The sequence below is a fragment of the Esox lucius genome, chromosome 17 (genome assembly GCF_011004845.1).
Source record: "Esox lucius isolate fEsoLuc1 chromosome 17, fEsoLuc1.pri, whole genome shotgun sequence".
NCBI lineage: Eukaryota > Metazoa > Chordata > Actinopteri > Esociformes > Esocidae > Esox > Esox lucius.
Genome location: NC_047585.1, coordinates 35,798,155 through 35,821,364, shown reverse-complemented (window position 1 = coordinate 35,821,364; position 23,210 = coordinate 35,798,155). Strand labels below are relative to the sequence as shown.

The following is a 23,210-nucleotide window of genomic DNA, read 5'->3' as shown; positions in this document are numbered from 1 at the left end:
GTAGTGGGGAGGAATCAATGGATATGTGCATGACATTTTTTTTCCAGCCCCTTATGAACTTGCACTAACCAAATGTCCTTTCAAAGCCATTAGTTGTCCTATATCAAATATACTCTATATGTTCAAAAGTATGTGGACACCCAACCATCACACCTACATACAGTATATGAGCTTGTTGGAGACCCACAGTCATTAGAGCATCTGGCCAGAAGAAATGCACCTTGCTACATGTGAATTGGTAGAACCAAGAGAGGCCAGGCTCTAGAACCAAGAGAGGCCAGGCTCTAGAAACAAGAGAGGCCAGGCTCTAGAACCAAGAGAGGCCAGGCTCTAGAACCAAGAGCGGCCAAGCTCTAGAACCAAGAGAGGCCAAGCTCTAGAACCAAGAGAGGCCAGGCTCTACAAGGGTTCTCTCCATTCAGGCTATTGTGTGATCGCCCATGCAGAGGCATCATTGACGTTGCCAAGGAGAGACAGTCTGCTTCTGCTCAAGCGCAATAACTTGTTGCCAGACCATTCACCTTACTGTCCTTTAGATCCTCTCAACAAGATGATGTCATCGTTATTGTATTTTTGGTATTGAAAATTTGGCCTTATTGATATTGAATATTCATGTGTCTGCCTGTTCTACTAGGGCAAGAACTGTTGGGTACGCTTACATTATAACACTTTTTAATAATATGTTATTAATCAATGAAAAACAGTAACAGACTGTAGTGGATACAACAATTATATACATTTGACCATGATTGTAGATCTATAGTGGGTTTATATACACATTTAACCCAACAGGAAACTCTATAAAATCGTCATGTATTTTTTTGATGACACCATGCTGAGAGATTCTGGTCGCTTCCCTCTTCAGGGTCAGTAGATCTTGTTTTGGTGTTTGATCACCACAGTCGTGTAGTTAACAAAGCTATCATCATCATCATCATCATCATCACCGTCTCCCCCATCGTCCCTGTCTGGCAAGTCATCTCCTGTATCTCTCTCACCACTCTCTCTGTCTTCTGCTGGGCTGTCTATCCTGGTCGGAGCCTCTTCTGTCTTCACATGGTCAAATCCAGCATGTTCCTCCTCCTCTCTTAGCTGCTCCTTCACATTTTCATAGTCGTCTCCAGGGCTGTTCTGTCGACCGTTGCACATCGCTCCCAGGACGTTTTGATAGCTACCCCTCAGAGATGCTTCAGGGCAAACGTTGATGTAATCTTTGTCTTGGCCACGGGCTCTGACATTGGGACCAAAGGCGAAGTTGTCTGACTGGAAAAGTCACAAGGATGTGTTAACTTTATGTGTGTAATATGAAAGAGACTGACATGATGTTCTCCAGTTTAACATAACTACAGTAATGCTGTTTGATTTTGAGCGTCAAATTGTTTTGGCTGTGACTGAAGGCAGAGAAACGCATTCAACTTCCTGGGAGGTCACTCACCGAGTCATCAGAGCTAGTTGAGGAAGTCTCGCTGACAACACCTAAAACAATTTAGATATTTAGACGTTTGGACGTTTATACATTTAGAAATGTAGACATTTCCCTCAACAGTTTACTAAATTAGTGGTCCAGCTGTCATTAATTTCTTTGTTTTATCTGTTACTCCAATTATTTCTCCAGGGATTGATATGGGAATGTAACAGGAATGTAATCAAATGGGAATTTTACAAACAGGAGAGACATATGTTTACCTGCAGCACTGGTGAGATGATAGTGTTGATGGTACATAGAAAATGCAGTTCCCAGGTCAAATTTATTGCCATGGTCCATGCAAGTTGGATTGTTCCTGGAGAATCCTACTTGGAAGTTGGCTTCACTTTGGTTCAATGTGGTTGGAGTTACTAGCAGACAAGAGAGCTTGTTTTTATTAGGGACAGGAAATATTATGGAAAGTTTTTACATTTAAAAGTAAACTTGATATCTATATCATATATAATTTAGATTGATATATTGATATTTAGTCATTGAAATATTAAGGCAAGTCCTATTTCCTTTCTCTTTCTTTGTTGTGGATTCAGTTGCTGTTTCAGCCAATGTTGTTGTTCTCTACCATCCTGCGGCCACCATCTGTGGTAAATTCAATTGCTTGTACATGATTTGGAAAGGCACACACCTGTCCATAGAAAGTCACACAGTTGACAATATATGTCAGAGCAAAAACCTGGCCATATGTTCAAAAGAATTGTCCACAGAGCTCAGAAACAGGATTGTGTTGAGGAAAAAATCTTGGGAAAGGTAAAACAATATACTGCAAAAAAAACTTAAGGGAACACATCATGTATTAATGAACAAAATAAAGATCAAAATCTTATTTTTATAAACCAAATGACATGACATCAGTCAATGGAAATCAAAATCACCAAGCGACTGAGGGCTGGATTCAAACATCGAAAATCTAAGTAGACAATCGATATCACATGCTGTTCCAAATTATGTGAATTTCATCATGGCAACTCATAATGTGACTCAGTAGTGTGTGTTGACCCCATGTGCCTGTATGCACTCCTGACAAGGTCTGGGCATGCTCCTTGATGAGACGGCGGATGGTGACCTGGGGAATCTGTCCACCCATGCTGTCTTGCCAGGTGGGCTCTCATCGCCACTGGGATGCCCTCTCTCCAATGCCATTCAGGGGCGAAGTCACTGGTTTATTGTTGTTATCTGTTGCGCCCATTGTGCATTTGGGGTGTACTCTGATGGCAATATTTCTGGATGGTTGCGATTGGTTGGTGTCCCTTTGGTTGATGCTTGGCAATGCGGGTGGATTGACTTCCTGCCTGTAGGGTCCTGTCCGGGGCCTTCCCCGGATATGGTCACAGTGTCACTGGACCCTCCTGTCTCACCCCCAATGTTTTATGCTGCTATATTAATGTGCCAGGGCAGTAGGGTCAGTTATCCTTCTCCACTGTAAAACCTTGTAAACCTGAAGAATGCACTCTAAAAATGTTCTCCTGCTCCGTTCAAACTTAGGAGGACATGAGGTCTTGGCCCACACCTCCCAAGTACCAGGCTCTAAAGACTCGTTGCTGCCACTGTCCAAAGTCCTCATGGCCGTGTGGAAGATCAATATGATACCTGATAATTCCAGCTGCCAGTCTGATAACCACCCCCCCTCAACCCAGTTGTCACTGTCCTTGTCCATCTGGTCATGCTTCTGACCTGGCTTAGGATTTATAGACTCCGGACACACCCCAAAAGCATTTATTAATTATTACAACTTGTACTCTTAAAATGTTCATGCGGCACAGCCAGAAGAGGACTGGTTTCCCCACTGAGCCTTGTTCCTGTCTAGGTTTCTTCTTAAATTTCAGCCCCTCTTAGGTGTTTTTTCCTAGCCACTGTGCTTCAACATTGTTGTGTCTTGCTTCTTGGGGATCCAGGCTGGGTGTTTTGTAAAAGCACTTTGTAACAACTGCTGATGTAAAAAGGGCTTTATAAATACATTTGATTGATTGAATGATTAATTGAATCTCCTCCCAGACCTGGATCAGGGCATAAGTGAGCTCCTGGACAGTCTGTGGCGCTACTTCAAGACGTCAGATTAGATCACATTCAGATTAGATTCAACTTTATTGTTACTGAACAGTACAAGGACAGTACAACGAAATGCAGTTAGTATCTAACCAGAAGTGCAAATAAAAGAGGGCAGGAAATGTATTAAGCATAATGTATGTTACAAGTGGAACATATAGATGTGCAATGAAGGTAAATACAGTGCAAATGGCAATTCTAAATGAGCAATGAAGGAAAATAGGGGAAGGCAGAAAATGTACAAGTATTAAGTATATGTATGTACAAGTGAGAATGTAGAGTTGTGCGATGAGGCAAATGCAAGTACAAATTACAATTCGGACTGTACAATTGAGCAAGTAAGAGATGTAAGGTAGTCTGTGCAACTGAATTAAAGGGATAGCAGCAATGAGGTTTCCGAGGCAGACAAGTAGAACAAGGGAGTTGTGCAACAAGGTCCCTGAGAGGCAATACTAAGCGGTGGGTGGGTGGGTGTTGTTAGTGATGGGTCACAGAGTTCAGCAGGGTTACAGTGGATGGGAAAAAGACTGAGCCTGCTGGTGCGGGAACGAAGAGACCTGTACAGCCTGCTTCATGGTAGGAGGGCAAACAATTTGTGGCATGGATGTGCAGGGTCTTTGATTATGCCACACACCCTGTGCAGACACCGCTTGTGCTGCAGGTCTACGATGGCTGAGAACTGGCCACCAGTGATGTGCTGGGTGATTTTCATCACCTGTTATAGGGCCATCTGGTTGGCTGCGGAGCATCCGCCAAACCACACTATGGCACAATTTGTCCAAATTCTCTCAATTGTGCAGCAGTAGAATTTCACGTGAATCTGGAAGGACAGGTGGGCCTTCTTCAGCCTCCTCAAAAAGTACAGGAGCTGCTGCACCATTTTGAACAGGGTTGAGATGTTGAGGGTCCAGGAGAGGTTCTCGGAGTAGTGGACACCCAGGAATTAGATGCTTAATACACACTCCACCTCAGTGCCATCGATGAGAACTGGGGCGTGACTGCAGCCTTTAGACTTGCTGTAATCCGTAATGAGCTCCTTGGTCTTCTTTGCATTAAGGGCCAGGTTGTTGATAGCGCATCATGCTGCCAGGCACTTGACCCCCTCCCTGTAGATTCGTCATTATCACTGATCCTGCCCACCACCGTGGTGTCATCTGCAAACTTGACAATGGTGGAACTGTGTACAGGAACGTAGTCGTGGGTGTTGGTTAGGAAGTCCAAAGTCCAGTTACAGAGAGAAGGGCTAATCCCTAGGTCATGGAGTTTGTTGACCGGCCTAGAGGGGATGACCGTGTTGAATGTTGAGCTAAAATCTATGAATGGCATTCTCACATAGGTGTTAGGTTTGTCCAGGTGGGTCAGGGCAGAGTGTAAAGCTGTGGAGATGGCATCCTCTGCAGGCCTGTTCGACCGGTAGGCAATCTGGTAAGGATCCAGTTTTGGGAGGAGGCAGGACTTAAGGTGGGCAAGAAATAGTCTTTTGAAGCACTTCATGAACGTGGGGGAGAGTGGGACAGGTCGAAAGTCATTCAGGCTAGACGCGGTCAACTGCTTCAGCACTGGCACAATGGTTGTGGTCTTAAAGCACATTGGAACAACCCCCTGGGCCAGTGACAATGTCATTAAAGACCTCGGCCAGCTGCCCAGCACATGCTCTGAGCACACGACCAGGGACGACATCAGGACCAGCAGCCTTGCGTGCATTCACCCTGCTCAGTGCAGACAACACATCTGCGGTGGATAGTCTGGGGGTGGGAGGGGGCTCGTCTGTAGGGAGTTCAGCTGGATCTTTTCTGTCCCTGTCTGTTTAACTCGGTGAAGGAGATGTTGCTAGCTGTGGGAGTAGGGTTCTTTGGCAGTTCTTTGGTAATCTGTGATGGCTTGGATGCCCTGCCACATGGGTAGGGGTTTGGAGTGGTGACAATGCATGGTGACATTATTATTTATTTACCTATTTTACCAGGAAGTCCCATTGAGATCAAATATTTTACAAGAGAGACCTGGCCAAGATAGCAGCCGTATAAAAAGAATAAAAAACATATTGAAATGCAACATATACAACATGAAATACAATAAATCCACAATAAAAAATAAATAAATAAATGAAAATAATTAAAAATGTTATTACCAATTAGAAACTGTTTTAACTGTAAATTAAACTGGGATTCAATTATCTTAGCCAGGACTCTGGAGCTCTGAGGGGTCGTCACCTTTAAGTAAGAGGACAACATACGCAGCTTTCCAAATTTTAGGTGTTGAATTTGACATAAAACTCAAATAAAAAATGTGAGCAATAGACTCTATTTTCTGCTGCCAACTTTAAGAGATGAGCATCCAGATTGTCTGGACCTGCTCACTTTTTGAGGTCAATGTCTTTTAGAGCTTTCAAACTTGAGCAACTGAAATAGGTTTAAAATCAAACAAATCCAGATTTCCATCAGTTGCAGTTGCCGAACATGGGAAAGATATATTTATGTTTCAGCTGTCAAATACAGACCCAGCACAGATACATTGTTTATTTACCTGACTGACCATGACAATGTTATCCTTTATTTCATCTGAGCCAACCAGAATGTGTTCAGGGAGCCTTGAAGAAACATGTGTACTCGACAAATATTTTATTATTTTCCAATATTTTGAGGGGTTATACAGGTTCCCTGTAATTGATTTTAAATAAAACTCTGATTTGGATTTCTGATCATCAAGGCGCACTTGTTCCTTAGAGCTCTAAAAATAGTCCAATCAGCAGAGGAGTTTGAACATCTAGCTTGGGCCCACGATGTATTTCTTAAATGAATTAGCTCTGAAAGACTGTCTGTGAACCAGGGATTGTCCCTACTGCTGATCCTAAAACCTTTAAAATATATTGGGTATTTTTGTATTCCTAACACAATAAATTATACAATCATTACAAAATATGCCAGTTGACGTGCATTTGTAAGAGTATTTGTTATAATTAAATCAAGTAGGGTAGATTTATGTTGTGCCTTAGGATTTGGCTTTGTTGGTGCATTAATAAGATGCACAAGGTTTAAGGAGTCACACAGTTATTTAAAACAATCTGAGGTTCCTGAAAGCCAGTCCCAGTTTAGATCACAATTAAGGATGATTTAATTCATATTGAATTCTGAAATTTGAAAGCATTCTGCATCAACAAAAATTGTTGATGTACACTCACCTAAAGGATTATTAAGAACACCTGTTCAATTTCTCATTGATGCAATCATCTAATCAACCAATCACATGGCAGTTGCTTCAATGCACTTAGGGGTGTGGTCCTGGTCAAGACAATCTCCTGAACTCCAAACTGAATGTCAGAATGGGAAAGAAAGGTGATTTAAGCAATTTTGAGCGTGGCATGGTTGTTGGTGCCTGACGGGCCGGTCTGAGTATTTAACAATCTGCTCAGTTACTGGGATTTTCACGCACAACCATTTCTAGGGTTTACAAAGAATGGTGTGAAAAGGAAAAAACATCCAGTATGCGGCAGTCCTGTGGGCGAAAATGCCTTGTTGATGCTAGAGGTAAGAGGAGAATGGGCTGACTGATTCAAGCTGATAGAAGAGCAACTTTGACTGAAATAACCACTCGTTACAACCGAGGTATGCAGCAAAGCATTTGTGAAGCCACAACACGCACAACCTTGAGGCAGATGGGCTACAACAGCAGAAGACCCCACTGGGTACCACTCATCTCCACTACAAATAGGAAAAAGAGGCTACAATTTACACGAGAAGAATGTTGCCTGGTCTGATGAGTCTCGATTTCTGTTGAGACATTCAGATGGTAGAGACAGAATTTGGCATAAACAGAATGAGAACATGGATCCATCATGCTTTGATACTACTGTGCAGGCTGGTGGTGGTGGTGTGGGGGATGTTTTCTTGGCACACTTTCGGCCCCTTAGTGCCAATTGGGCATCGTTTAAATGCCACGGCCTACCTGAGAATTGTTTCTGACCATGTCCATCCCTTTATGACCACCATGTACCCATCCTCTGATGGCTACTTCCAGCAGGATAATGCACCATGTCACAAAGCTCGAATCATTTCAAATTGGTTTCTTGAACATGACAATGAGTTCACTGTACTGAAATGGCCCCCACAGTCACCAGATCTCAACCCAATAGAGCATCTTTGGGATGTGGTGGAACGGGAGCTTCGTGTCCTGGATGTGCATCCCACAAATTTCCATCAACTGCAAGATGCTATCCCATCAATATGGGCCAAACATTTTTTTAAATGCTTTCAGCACCTTGTTGAATCAATGCCACGTAGAATTAAGGCAGTTCTGAAGGCGAAGGGGGGTCAAACACAGTATTAGTATGGTGTTACTAATAATCCTTTAGGTGAGTGTAGATGTTGATGAAATCCAGAGTGGAGGAAGCATTTGTTTCAATGTCCATTATGGGAGTCAAGTGTGGCCTGAGTGACGAAACTCCAGTCTGTGTGTTAAAACTGGTGCTTTAGCAGTGATGCTTTCAGATGTTTAATGAGGGGTAAATACTTGGGGAGTAGGAACAGTGAAAGGTGATCAGATTGTCCCGGGTGGGGAAGGGGAATGGCTTTGTAAGCCTCCAGAATGTTTGTGCACACACGGTCTAGCGAATTGCGTCGTCTGGTGGGGCAGGAGATATTTAGGTGGAATTTGGGAAAAACTGTTTTCAGATTTGAATGGCTGAAATCCCCTGCAACACAAAAACACTATCCAGGTGTTCTGTGTGCTGTTTGCTAATGGCAGTCTGCAGTCGTTTTATTGCTAGTTTAGCATTAGCATCAGGGGTATACATACTGCAATAACAACAATAGATGTAAACTCCAGAGGCAAGTAAAAAGGCCTGCTCCTAATCATCAGGTACTCCAGATTGGTTGAGTAGTTAATGTTTGTACACAATTGTTTTGTTTACATAAATGCACAGTCCACTTCCTATGGTCTTACCAGAGTCCTCTGCTCTCCGATCAGCTCTGTAGACTGTGGACCCTTCCAGCTCAATTACATTTGTCAGGTTTGTTGTGGTTAAGCCATGTTTCTGAGAAAATCATGACGTTGCATTCTCGAGACCTAGGGACTAGAAGGTTCTATCTGCGCAAAGCATAGTTCTGAGATACTGATCATCAAAGTTTTCACATCCGAGACCTCAGACCTTTTTTTAAATGAATACTTCTTACATAACCCATTAATATCATCACTTTAAAGATACTTAAAGTGCAGAGTATCAAAATCCTGAGACATTAGTAAACCAGTTTTATTAGGTGGGTGCAATCGCAGATAGAACATTATGGCTCTGAAATGTCTCAATCTAGATTGAGCAGTAAGGTTCTATCTGACATTACTGAATCAGACATTTATATTTCAATACATAAATGATAGAATAACACTATTTTACCAAAATGGAGTCGCAACACATCATGAAATACATTACAGAAATGTAATTTGATGGTAAAATTATGTATATACCGTGGGGCAAAAAAGTATTTAGTCAGCCACCAATTGTGCAAGTTCTCCCATTTAAAAAGATGAGAGGGACCTGTAATTTTCATCATAGGTACACTTCAACTATGAGAGACAAAATGAGAAAAACAAATCCAGAAAATCACATTGTAGGATTTTTTATGAATTTATTGGTAAATTCCACTGTAAACTAAGTATTTGGTCACCTACAAACAAGCAAGATTTCTGGCTCTCACAGACCTGTAACTTCTTCTTTAAGAGGCTCTTCTGTCCTCCACTCGTTACCTGTATTAATGGCACCTGTTTGCAGCTTGGTGTGAAAAAATCAGCTGTGGTAGCAATTATAAGAAAATGGAAGACATAGAAGAACACTGATAACCTCCCTCGGGGCTCCACGCGAGATCTCACCCCCTGGGGTCAAGAACGGTGAGCAAAAATCCCAGAACCACACGGGGGGACCTAGTGAAAGACCTGCATAGAGGTGGGACCAAAGTAACAAAGGCTACCATCAGTAACACACAACGCCGCCAGGGACTCAAATCCTGCAGTGCCAGACATGTCCCCCTGCTTAAGCCAGTACAGGCACATCTGAGGTTTGCTAGAGAGCATTTGGATGATCCAGAAGAGGATTGGGAGAATGTCATATGGTCAGATCAAACCAAAATAGAACTTTTTGGTAAAAACTCAACTCGTCGTGTTTGGAGGAGAAAGAATGCTGAGTTGCATCCAAAGAAAACCATACCTACTGTGAAGCATGGGGGTGGAAATATCATGCTTTGGGGCTGTTTTTCTGCAAAGGGACCAGGATGACTGATCCGTGTAAAGGAAAGAATGAATGGGGCCATGTATTGTGAGATTTTGAGTGAAAACCTCCTTCCATCAGCAAGGGCATTGAAGATGAAACGTGGCTGGGTCTTTCAGCATGACAATGATCCCAAACACACCGCCCGGGCAACAAAGGAGTGGCTTCGTGTGAAACATTTCAATGTCCTGGAGTGGCCTAGCCAGTCAACCGGTTCTCAACCCCATAAAAAATCTTTGGAGGGAGTTGAAAGTCTGTGTTGCCCAGCGACAGCCCCAAAACATCATTGCTCTAGAGGAGATCTGCATGGAGGAATGGGCCAAAATACCAGCAACAGTGTGTGAAAACCTTGTGAAGACTTACAGAAAACGTTTGACCTCTGTCATTGCCAACAAAGGGTATATAACAAAGTATTGAGATTAACTTTTGTTATTGACCAAATACTTATTTTCCACCATAATTTACCAATAGATTCATTAAAAATCCAAAATGTGATTTTCTCATTTTGTCTCTCATAGTTGAAGTGTACCTGTGATGAAAATTACAGGCCTCTCTCATCTTTTTAAGTGGGAGAACTTGCACAATTGGTGGCTGACTAAATACTTTTTTGGTGGACACCTCTTGTTTGTGCTTTTTGACCCCTGATATCGACTGGAACAGGGGGCTGCCCATAAGCAGTGGAGTAATGCAGGCTGAATGGGCATTGGGTGAGGACAAATTGGGCCACTTGAGCAAACGGGATCTGTTTGTATTGAAAGTTTTTCGGGCAAAATTGGAAATCTTTAAAATCTGTCTCTCATTTGAAAGACAGTGTATGGGTGCTTTCGGTTTGCTTTGAGAAGGATGCGGATGAAAGATATAGGTGAAAAGAATTCAGCAGCGGCCATTGCTTTTTCAATGTTGCTGTGCATATTGTCCACTTATTGGACAGCTGAATGGCCTGGAGTTGAGAATTTCATGGTAACCTTTTCAAGTTTGTGATTTTGGTCAGAAAGTCCGCCACTGTAAAGGACATAATTGAGTTACGGTTTTGTGGCACACAACTGTCACTCCATGTTACTATTTCTTTTGCTTCTGGGTGGTCTTTCACCACCCTCTCCAAGATCTTTACCAGGGCACTTGCAATGTCATTTCCACCTCTTCCTGACAGGGTCTCTGTCCACACAGCACAGTACCCTTTTCTGGTAACTGAGCAGTGAGCTGTAAGGTTGTGTATATTCAGCTTTCTTTCGTAGAAGAACTGATTTCTGCATGTGGACATGAAATAACATTATCCAAATCAAAAGAAAGAGTAATCTGCTCTTTGTCATCTCTGTCTCTTGTGCCCTTTACACATTGCAGTTTTTTAAAGCATATGCTTCTTGTGAGCTGTCTCATGCTCCTGACTTACTAAGCCTTGTTTGGCAGCTGCTCCATAGGCCTCACATGCGCCTCCATAGGCCTCACTAAGATTGAGCTTTGTATTGAATATGTACCTATAGAATGATGCTTTAACAAGTGTATCCCCATCCCCAATACATTGAGCTGTGTATAGGTCATACATCTTAGCCACATTTAGTGTTGAGTCAAGGTAATGTCTCTGAGTTTTAGCACGGCAGTAATGGGATTCCACTGCAGGGAAGGAATTAATGTGGGCCTGAACTTTCTTTGTCTTGACTTCATACATCTTATTTTTGATGTATCCCCCTTGCATCAGATCGTGGCGTGCCGGTTACCTGCTGTTTTTTCATGTGTACATTATACACAAGCTTTTGATTGATAGCAAGTGTGCCTAAGTAGAATGGCTTCATGCAGATAGAACTTTCTAGTTTTTAAATTGTTTAAAATTTACTTTTTTCAAAAATCGAACTTAACAAAAATATGAAGAACCAACTAAAGATGAATTATATATGACTTACTCATGTTTGACAAAAATGTCAGCTAGAACCTTCTAGTCCAAAAGTCTCGATCTATAATCGATTTTAATCAGATGATTCTCATTCGTATTTCGTCCATTTTGTTCGCCAGTGACCGTACGTTAGCAAGGAAAAAGCTAGATATTGAAGCCACGCTTCCCACGCCTTTGTTTACGATCCACATAGTGCTAGTCTTGTTTAGCAACAACTTCAAAATTCCACAAAGCCTGATTCTCAAGTATAGTACAATGTTGACACTATTTTACTACACCATTTAATCCATACTTCTGTATGTGTAGCCACGCAGCCTGTGTAAAAAAAGCAAGAGATACAGTGGATATAAAAAATCTACACACCCCTGTTAAAATGCCAGGTTCTTGTGATGTAAAAGAATGAGACAAAGAACAATTCAATTGAAAAGCAAAAGAGAAATCTTAAAAAATAAAAAATAAAACTCACAATAACCTGGTTGCATAAGTGTGCACACCCTTAAACTAATCCTTTTTGAAGCACGTTTAATTTTATTACAGCACACAGTCTTTTTGGGTAGGAGTCTATTAGCATGGCACATCTTGACGTGGCAATATTTGGCCACTCTTCTTTGCAAAAGCGCACTAAATCTGTAAGATTGCGAGGACATCTCCTGTGCACAGCCCTCTTCAGATCACCCCACAGATGTTTAATTGGATTCAGGTCTGGGCTCTGGCTGATCCATTTCAAAATGTTAATCTTCTTCTGGTGAAGCTATGCTTTTGTGGATTTGGATGTGTGCTTTAGATCGTTGTCGTGCTGAAAGGTGAACTTCGTCTTCAGCTTTCTATCAGGCGCCTGAAAGTTTTGTGCCAAAATTGCCTGGAATTTGGAACTGTTCATAATTCCCTTCACCCTGACTATGGCCGGGGTTCCAGCTGAAGAAAAACAGCCCCAAAGCATGATGCTGCCACCACCATGCTTCACTGTGGGTATGGTGTCCTTTGGGTGATGTGCAGTGTTGATTTTACACCAAATATACCTTTTGGAATTATGGCCAAAAATGTCAACCTTGGTTTCATCTGAACACATTTTCCCACATGCTTTTGGGAGACTTGATGTTTGTTTTTTAAAACTTGAGCCGGGCTTGGATGTTTTTCTTTGTAAGCAAAGGCTTCCGTCTTGCCACCTTACCCCATAGCCCATTCATATGAAGAATACGGGAGATTGTTTTCACATGTAGCACACAGCCAGTACTTGCCAGAAATTCCTGCAGTTCCTTTATTGTTGCTGTAGACCTCTTGGAAGCCTCCCTGGTCAGTTTTCTTCTCGTTTTTTCATCAAGTTTGGAGGGACGTCCAGTTCTTGGTATGTCTCTGTTGTGCCATATTTTCTACACTTGATGATGGCTGTCTTCACTGTGTTCCATGGTATATCTAATGCTTTGGAAATTCTTTTGTACCCTTCTCCTGACTGATATCTTTCAACAATGAGATCCCTCTGATGCTTTGGAAGCTCTCTGCAGACCATGGCTTTTGCTCTGAGATGCAACTAAGAAAATGTCAGGAAAATCCTACAAGAACAGATTAACTTTATTTGTGATTAATCAGAGTCACTTTAATTGATAGCAGGTGTGTAATGACTTCTATTTAACATGAGTTTGAATGTGATTGGTTAATTCGGAACACAGCCACATCCCCAGTTATAAGAGGGTGTGCACACTTATGCAACCAGATTATTGTAAGGTTTTAATTTTTCCCCCTTTAAGATTTCAGTTTGTTTTTCAATTGAATTGTTCACATTATAGGTCACATTAAAAGTGGAAAACGTTCTGACATGATTTATCTATGTCTCATTCTTTTACATCACAAAAACCAGGGGTAGTTTTCAAAAGCCTTTTGTGTGTGTGTGTCTGAAAAGTACCCTGTTTTGTATTACAGTGTTTGAAAAAGAAGGACTGGCTTTTTCACTGGTGGCATCTTGCCAGTGTTATTCTGCTTACTGATTAAGTGGAGACGGCAGTAAGCATGATACAGTGAACATAAAAAGTCATTTTGGGATTCAGTCACTGCTTATTATGACATGTGCATGCAAATAGACTGCCAAATAAATCTTAGCAAATATCTGGATTATGCTTCAACACAAAACATATGTGGAAAATGAGGTCTAATATTATTTAAAAAAAATGAAATATTGCTTTAAAAATATTGTGTTCAATGTGTTTTTACACACTAATTTCAACACACTAATTACCTCATCAAAACCATGGTATGGTACCTCATCAACCTGATGTTTTCATTTACCTTAGAAATTGGAAATTAAGGGCAAACATTTTAATGATCATTCTTCATACTCACCTCTTCTCTTCAAAACCAGCATCACAATGCCAAAGATCAGGATGGTGAGTATGACAGTGGCTGCTACTATGATCACCAGGATAGATACATACATTCTGAAAAAGAATCTTTGGTCAGTAAGGAAAGACTGAATCTTTACATGTAATTGGTTTTTGTAATTTCAGTTTGTGCACATACTCTGTATGTGTAATTTACATCAATGCATTACATGCACACGTTTTCAATTTGGATTCTTTCCTGGCTTTCAAAATGGACATAGTCATAATAGAAAACCTACAGCTGTATCATATGACAGCTAATGTGACCTGATCGTATTCTGTTTATCGTCAACCACGTTTCCAGAAATGTTGGGATGCTGTGTAAAATAATAATTATAAAATCAGAATACAATGATGTGCAAATAATTTCATCCATATATTTAATTGAACATAGTAAAAAGACAACATATCAAATGTTAAACCAGATAGATCTTACCGTAAAAAATATAAATATTGCTGGTGCCAGCAAAAAGGTTTCAAAGTTGGGACAGGGGCATGGTTAGCAATGTGTTGGATCACCTCTTCTTTTAACACTACTCTGAAAGCATTTGGGAACTGAGGAGACTGCTTTGAATTGCTGTAGTTATGAAAGTGAAATGTTTTACCATTCTTGCTTGATGTAGGATTTCAGCTGCTCAACAGTTCGGGGTCACCTTTGTCGTATTTTTCATTTCATAATGTGCCAATTGTTTTCAATGGGTGACAGGTCAGGACTGCAGGCAGGCCAGTTTAGCATCCGGGCTCTTTTACTACGGAGCCATGCTGTTGTAAAATATGCAGAATGGGGTTTGACATTGTCTTGCTGAAAAAATCAAGGCCTACCCTGAAAAATATGTTGTCTGGATGGCAGCATATTTTGCTCCAAAATCTGTATATATTGTTCAGCATTAATGGTGCCTTCCCAGATGTGCAAATCACCTATGCCATGTGCACTAATGCACCCCCATACATCACAGATGTTGGATTTTGAACTGTGCGTTGATGGTTCCTTTCCTTTTTAGCATGGCATCCATGTTTCCCAAAAATTATTTAAAATGTTGATTAGCCAGACCACAGGACAGTTTTCCACATCACCTCAGTCCATCTTAAATGAGCTTGGGCCCAGAGAAGGTAGCAGTGTTTCTGGGCCTTGTTTATATCTGGTTTCTTCTTTGCATGGTAGAGCTTTAACTTGCATTTGTAGATGCAATGAAAAACTGTTTTCACAGACAGTTGTTTTGGGAGGTGTTTCTGAGCCCATGCTCTGAGCCCGTACAGAATCATGACTGCTTTTAATGCAGTGCCGCTTGATGGCCCAAAGATCACATATTGGTTTTCGGGCCTTGTCCCTTGCATACATAGATTATTCCGGATGCTCTGAATCTTTTAATGATATAATACAGCGTAGATTATGAGATCCCCAATCGCTTTGCAATTTTACACAGATACATTTTTTCTTAAATTGTTGCATTATTTGCCCGTGTAGTCTTTTACAGAGTGGTGAACCCCTCCCCATCTTTATTTCTGAGAGATTCATCCTCTCTGGGATGCTCTATTCATACCCAATCATGTTATTCACCTGTTGCCAGTTTAGATTAGATTCAACTTTAGTGTCATTGAACAGTGCCTGTACAGTACAATGAAATGCAGTTAGTATTTAACAAGAAGTACAAATAGAGGGCAGAATAGTTACAAGTATTTACAAGTATTTAGTATATGTACATTACAAGTGGAATATGTAGATGCGCAATGAAGGCAAATGCAGTAGGGCAGAAAGTTCACAAGTTTTAGGTATAGTGTATGTTACAAGTGGGAAAATAGTTGTATGGGTGCAAATGGCAATTTCTAAATGGCATTCTAGATGTGCCAACAAGGCAAATGAAGGAGGGATGTAGTAGGGTAGCATGAGCATCCGGGATGCAGAGATAGCAGCACTAATGCCCTCAAGGCAGACGTGTGTAACAACTGTACAAATGCAAGCACAATGGCAATTCTAAGTGTGCAAAATGTAGATGTGCAAAGAAGCAATTGAATGTACAAGGTGCATGTGCAACTGAAATGCAGGGATAGCAGCGGTAAGGTACCTGAGGTAGACACGGACCTGCAACAACTGAAAAACTTCCATTATCAGGCTTTGCAAAGCAGTATCAGGGAAATACAAAGGAGTAGTGCAACAAAGACATGAGAGGTTGGGTTGGTTATGGTAAGTGATGAGTCACAGAGTTCACAGAGTTCTCTGAGTGAGAGAGTTTGGGATCCTGGAGGACTGTTGCACCGTTTTGACCAGAGCTGAGGTGTTGAGGGTCCAGGAGAGGTCCTCGGAGATGTGGACACCCAGGAATTTGAAGCTGGACATGCTCCACCTCAGTACCATTGATGAGGACTGGGGCGTGACTGCAGCCTCTGGGCTTCCTGTAATCCACAATGAGTTATTTGGTTTTCGTTGTGTTGAGGGCCAGGTTGTTGCCAGCGCACCATGCCGCCAGGTGCATGACCACTTCCCTGTAGGCTAACTCATCATTGTCACTGATCAGGCCTACCACCATGGTGTCATCTGTCTCAGTGACATGTTGAAAATGTCGGTAAAGACCTCGGCCAGCTGCCCAGCACATGTTCTGAGCACACGCCCGGGGACACCATCAGGACCAGTAGCCTTTACGTGCATTCACCCTGCTCAGTGCCAACAACACTTCTGTGGTGGATAGTCTGAGGTGGGGGGCTTCTGGGGGGAGTTCAGGTTTAATAGCTGGCTTGTTGTTCAGGTTTAATAGCTGGCTGTTGAAGCGTGTGTAGAACCTGTTTAACTTTTTTCAGTCTTTTGTTTCCTCTGACACAGCTTTTTTTTAAACATGTTACTCAAATTCAAAGTGGGCATGTACTGTATTTTTCAAGGAACAATGAAATTGTTCAGTTTCAGCATTTGATATGTTGTCTTTGTACTACTTCCCATTTAATATAGGGTTTAAATTATCTGCACATCTTTGCATTCTGTTTACATTTCCATTTTGTACAGCGTCTCACAATTTTTGGAAACAGGGTTGTAAAAAAAATCTAAAAATAGCAAGTACAACCTCTCTCCACCGCTGGGTCCTGGACTGTTGGCTGACATTGTCGTGGTTCCTGTTGGTTCCACTTTGCCTATTTTTCCATGGAACCAGGAGTAGAAGGGGAGAGGTGTTTATAAAAGTTATAGTTTGGTTATTTTCCTGAGGAATATGTACATTACATGTAATTAAGACTTTTAATTCATTCTCATTTTTGTAAGATCAATAAGGGAAACTTTGGAATATAGTAAAAGATTGTGAGATGATTTTCAAAAGCAACAGGTGAAACTCAGTAGTCAAGCTACAAGCTTTATTCTTGGCCAAATCATCATGACAGTTCTTTTCATATTCAACACCGGCTGCTTGATTTAATTCAATCAAGCAATCAATCAAATGTATTTATAAAGCTCTTTTTGCATCAGCAGTTGTCACAAAGTGCTTTTATAAAACCCCTGGCATTTAACTCCTTGATTTAATTTATTTTCCAGCCATGAGCTGTGGTTTTGTATTAATAAAGTGCCCTCAGAGAGCTTTGGGAAAGAAAGCATTTATTTTTGATTTTGGGTCTATACTTGAAAGGTCTGCATTTAGGTTGAAGTGTTTTTTTTTAGCATTTTTCCCGGACTGCATAAGGGGATCCAGCCCAGAACCGTGAATGTCTCTTACTGACTGAGTGACTGAGGGACTGACTGACTACCCCTTGTTAAATAGCGTAGTGGTTAAATACGAGGACAATGTATCAACTAGTCCTGTGTTTGACTCTCATCACAGTCAAAACACATTATGCCTCAGGTTTTGTTCAGGACAGACAAAATCTTTGTTGGCTACAACCTTCAGTAGCTATGTTATACGAAGCCTAAAATAAAACAGTTCTGTTGGATATTAGGATTTGTTCAGGTTAGACAAACACTTCGCTGGCTACACGATTCTCTCATCTTTTCACTTGACAAAAAATTGCTAATTAGCTGTTTGAACACCCAGTGGTAAAAGCCATACAGTTAAAAGCCATACAGTTCATAGATGCTATTTATGGTGGAGGTAAACTTAATAAGAAACGTTATTCAGTTTAACATAATGCTTAATGGTGTCTAGCGAAGTATTGAAACTCGGCGTGTTGTTAATAATCTAATGTTGAAATGCTTTGCCAACACAGTCTTGTACATGGGAGACCCGGGTTCGAATCCAGGGAGGACATCAACGATTATCGCTTTTTATTGTGGGCCGGCTGAACTAGGCTTGCCTGGTTTCTTGTTTAACTTTAATAACCCAGAGTGGTGTGGTGCCTCTTCACTGTTGACATTAATATTGGTGTTTTGCGGGTTGCAGACATGTCTTTAAGTTACTTCAGACTAAGTCAAGTCTCAAGTCACTGCACGCAAGTCCAAGTCAAGTCTCAAGTTTTTTAAGCACTATAGGCCATAGTTATAGTCTATTAGTCCATAGCAATTCCTTTCAACTTAAGGTGCCCTTTTTGGGATGACTAATATTTTATGGGCTATTTTAAATCCGCAGTTGATATTCTAGTACACTAATACTGAATTGCAAAATGTATTTATTATAGCAAACATGCATTTAATCTTTAATTGAAGTATGATCATGTTGACGCTGGGGCCGGCCTATTTTATCTACTATTCTATCTGCCATTAGCCAAATAGTCTGACTATTTTATATAGCTTAGCCATGAGCTAACAACTCTTTGTGTTCTGTATGGTTATACAATATCTCACAAAAGTGAGTACACCCCTCACATTTTTGGAAATATTTGATTATATCTTTTCATGTGACAAAACTGAAGAAATGACACTTTGTTACAATGTAAAGTAGTGAATGTACAGCTTGTATAACAGTGTATTTGCTGTCCCCTCAAAATAACACAACACACAGCCATTAATGTCTAAACCGCTGGCAAATGTGAGGGGTGTACTCACTTTTGTGAGATACTGTATGTGTTATTAGCTACTGTAACTAACTAACAGGCAAAGATTATAAACAGGGCCAATTCTTAACAGCGACTCTTGCAGGTTTTATTTATTGAAGCTGCCAGATGAGGACCTGTGAGACCTCTGTTTCTCAAACTAGACACTCTGAAGTATTTGTCATCTTGCTCAGTTGTGCACCCGGGAACTCCCACTTGCCTTTCCATTCTGGTTCTCACCCTTTTTTGAAGGGAGTAGTACACAGCGTTGTACGAGAGCTTCAGTTTCTTGGATTATTCATGAAAAAGTATTTATTTCTCCGAACAACTTTCAGAAGAAAGTTCTTTGTTTCTGGTCATTTTGAACCTGCAATCAAACCCACAATTGTTGAAGCTCAAGATAACTAGTCTAACAGATTGTTTTATTGATTCTTTAATCAGCACAAATGTTTTCAGCTGTTTTAACATAATTATAAAAAGGTTTTCTAATGATCACATAGCATTTTTAAATGATTAACCTGAATTGGCAAACACAACGTGCCATTGGAACACTGAACTGATGGTGGCTGATAATGGGCATACCTATGCTCCATTAAAAATCATCAGTTTCAAGCTATGATTGTCATTTACATCATTTACAATGTCTACACTGTACTTCTGATTGATTCTATATTATTTTTATGGGCAGAAAGTGTGCTTTTCTTTCTAAAACAAGGACATTTCTAAGTGACCCCAAACTTTTGAACAGTAGTGTGGGTAATTTGTATTATATTAGTTTTTTTAAAACACTTAGGAACTACTAACAAAAGTATGGTGCAGTGTTACAAAACTCTTTGTACAAAACGGCAAACTGATTATACTTGTAAACCATTAAATCTCACATTAAAAAACAACTGATTTTGTGTTCTTTTGGTTAGTAAACATCTTTTATCACAAAATAATAGTCATCCAAAATATTTTGTGAAATACAATTGCATTCGCCATCAAAATACACAGGTTTCAAAATGCCTATTTGAAGTCCTAAACATAATCTGTTACAGTAATTTCACTTTTCACATTAGGCAAAACTCTAACTGTACATTACCCATTACAATTGACAGAAATTAATTTCCATATTCTCCAACCCATAATTGTAATGAATACAATTTGTTCTGGTCCTTTTTGAATTTGATGTCAGCAACACATTTCAAAAAAGCTGGGACAAAAGACTGTAAAAGTTGTGTAATGCAAAATAAAAACCCTGATGGAACATCTCACAACTAATTTGGTGAATTGGCAACAGGTCAGTAGCATGAAAAGGTTATAAAAAGAACATCTCAGAGAGGATGAGTCATTCAGAAGTAAAGATGGGGAGGGGTTCACCACTCTGCGAAAGACAGCGTGGGCAAATCATGCAACAATTTAAGAATAACGTCTCTCAACATAAAATTGCAAAGAGTTTTGGGATCTCATCATCTACAGTACATAATATCATAAAAAGATTCAGAGAATCTTTCAAAGTGAAAACCTGTCCTGTGGTCTGTAAAATCAAAATCTGAAATAATATTTGGGAATCATGGATGCTGCGCTGAAGATGAGAGGGACCCTCTGGCTTGTTATCAGTTCACAGTTCAAACACCAGCATCTGTGATGGCATGGCTGACTTGCACATCTGTGAAGGCATGGTTGACTTGCACATCTGTGAAGGCATGGTTGACTTGCACATCTGTGAAGGCACCATTAATGCTGAACAATATTAACAAGTTTTATAGCAACATATGCTGCCATCTAGACATCTTTTTCAGCTTATTTCAGCAAGACCATACCAAACCACATTCTGCACATCTTACAGCAGCATGGATTCGTAGTAAAAGAGTCCATGTGCTAAATCTTCCTTCCGGCTGTCCAGACCCAAAACTGTTGAGCAGCCGAAATCATCGAGCGAGAATGGGAATACATTCCACTTTCAAAACTACAGCAATTGATGTCCTCAGTTCCTAAACTCTTACAGAGTATTGTTAAAAGAAAAGGTGAACAAGCCCCTGTTCCAACTTTTTTGAAATGTTTTGCTGGCATCAAATTCAAAATGGACATTTCTCAGTTTCAGCATTTGATATGTTGTCTTTGTACTATTAAATTAAATACAGGAATAAATGATTTGCACATCATTACATTCTGTTTTTATTTGCTATTTACGCAGCGGCCCAACTTTTTTGGGGTTGTAAAACAAATCCCCAAACAGATCTTCTGAAACTTGTGTGTGTCATAGAAAAAAAAATCTAGAGTTCTTAAGAATCTACTAATGAAACTATTTGTTTTTAGCCAAACCCAATGATTTGTTCACAACAGCTGATTTTAAGGGCAACCTTTACAGAAACAAATCTTTTTTTGTTTCAGGTTTTAGACACGATCTTGCTAGTAAAGTAATTTATATACGAGCACTATTAATATATAAGACAAATGCAATGTATGATCCTATGTCTGTATGTAAATTGCTGTGATTAAATGCAATGAAATAATAATGTATTGATCTGTTGGGGAAAAAGATTCATAATTAATTATATGGCAAAATGTGCTAAATAAAAAACACACTAACCCCCCCCCCCCCCCCCCCCCCCCCCCACATGCACACACACATTTGAGAATGTAGATGTTAGTCTCATACATTTAAAAATAGATATTAGGATCTTTTAGCCATTTGAGCCATTTAATTCTATGCATTCTCTTTTCGGAACCAGTGCCTTACCTACAAAATGTAAAAACAGCTGCATCCAAACAAAAAAAACAGAATACACTCTCATTCTGAACTTCATCTAGTTTCTAGGTCTTAGACTTCAGTTCCAGTTGCCTTTGGGGATCTTTAAACCTGGTTAGTCTGTCTGATTAAAAAAAACTGACAAACTGTATTTTCAGTAATTCTTATAAAGCATTAGCAGTTAACAGAAAAATAGATGAAAAAAATACAAGCCAGCCTCCTGTGGTTGATCAACAGCTCTGACGAGAGGAAACTGTGTTGATGCTCTGATAACCCACGACGTTGGGTTTTCTAACAAGTATAGCTAATGTTTTCTTTTATAAAATTATATTTGGTTCTGTCAGGGTGAGTCATTTAGCCAACACTCTTAACCAGAGAGATGTACAGTTAATGTATTCTTCTTGAGATAGCTAGGTAGGGCAAACACACAACCCAGTAATAGTTGGAAAATTACATTGCAGTCTGCTTGATGGTGGTACTTTTTTTTTTTATAATCAGAAAACTGCCATGGTTATTGGTTTCATCTACAGCATGTTGTAGTACATTCAGTAGCTGTAGCTGAGTTAGCTCATGCGGGCTTTGTAAACGATAAAAGTCTTAACCAAATTCATCAGTGGCTTTCATGAATGTTCACCTTTGTTAAAATAGTAATTCTTCAAGTAAATGTTTTGGATGTGTTTCTGCTTTTCACACATGTGGTAGATACAGCTGCATAATATTTACAGGAGCGGTGGTGGGGTTTTTTCGTGTACCACCACCGCACAACTCTGAATAACTCAACCCTTAGCAGTGGATTATGTCAACAGATTTAAGAGCTGGAAGTTTCACTGTTAAATCAATATCTCCATACAAAATTTTACTGACATTGTAACAGTCAACACAGCCAAAATAATGCAAGTTTGTCACCCTTTATGTTTTGGTTAATAAAGGATAGAAAATGTATATATCTGAGAAAAATGCTATCACGGGTCTGAAGTAGCACTCATGTAAAGCCTAACTTTGATCTTTAAATGACAGATAATGTAATCTTAAGCCATATATTTACTGACAATATTCAATGCACATACTGTACAGTCTCTATAAAAGTGTTGTCTGAGGCAGCTAGCAAGTTAGGCCTTTGTTAGCAAAGCTGATAACATCAGAACCAGATTGAGCTGCAGCATGTTTGGGGGTTAGCGTCAGCAACATTTTCATTCTGAAACAATTCAATTTTAATTGCAGGGAGAAAGATATATGAAGTCCAATATATTAAGATAGCATTAATGCACTACTTTGTAATAATCCTCAGGGTAGACCAATAAAGCACAGTAAATGATACGGCTTACCCATTTTTTGTCTCTCCCTTCTTGAATTCGACACAAGTGAATGGAGACTGCACTGTATGACTGAAGGGTCTAAATGCAAAAGGCAACTTCATGTATAAGGGACATTTGTGGTAGCATGGCAACATGCCGCTATTAAATTCAATCAGTTCCTTTTTGTGAGGAGATGAAAGATGA

The 23,210-nt window shown here is 40.2% G+C and overlaps 1 protein-coding gene across 1 annotated transcript; it reads right to left on the bottom strand.

Annotated features, from left to right (window-relative positions):
- Positions 1-595: 595 nt before the first annotated feature.
- On the bottom strand, positions 596-21,841 carry LOC105016803. The gene is made up of 6 exons (XM_010880876.3): positions 21,703-21,841; positions 17,090-17,156; positions 14,002-14,096; positions 1,687-1,836; positions 1,436-1,476; positions 596-1,263 (listed from the first exon to the last, which is right to left on the bottom strand). The coding sequence occupies exons 1-6, from the start codon at positions 21,767-21,769 to the stop codon at positions 868-870; spliced, it is 816 nt and encodes a 271-aa protein (XP_010879178.2). The 5' UTR covers positions 21,770-21,841; the 3' UTR covers positions 596-867.
- Between the last annotated feature and the right edge of the window lie 1,369 nt (positions 21,842-23,210).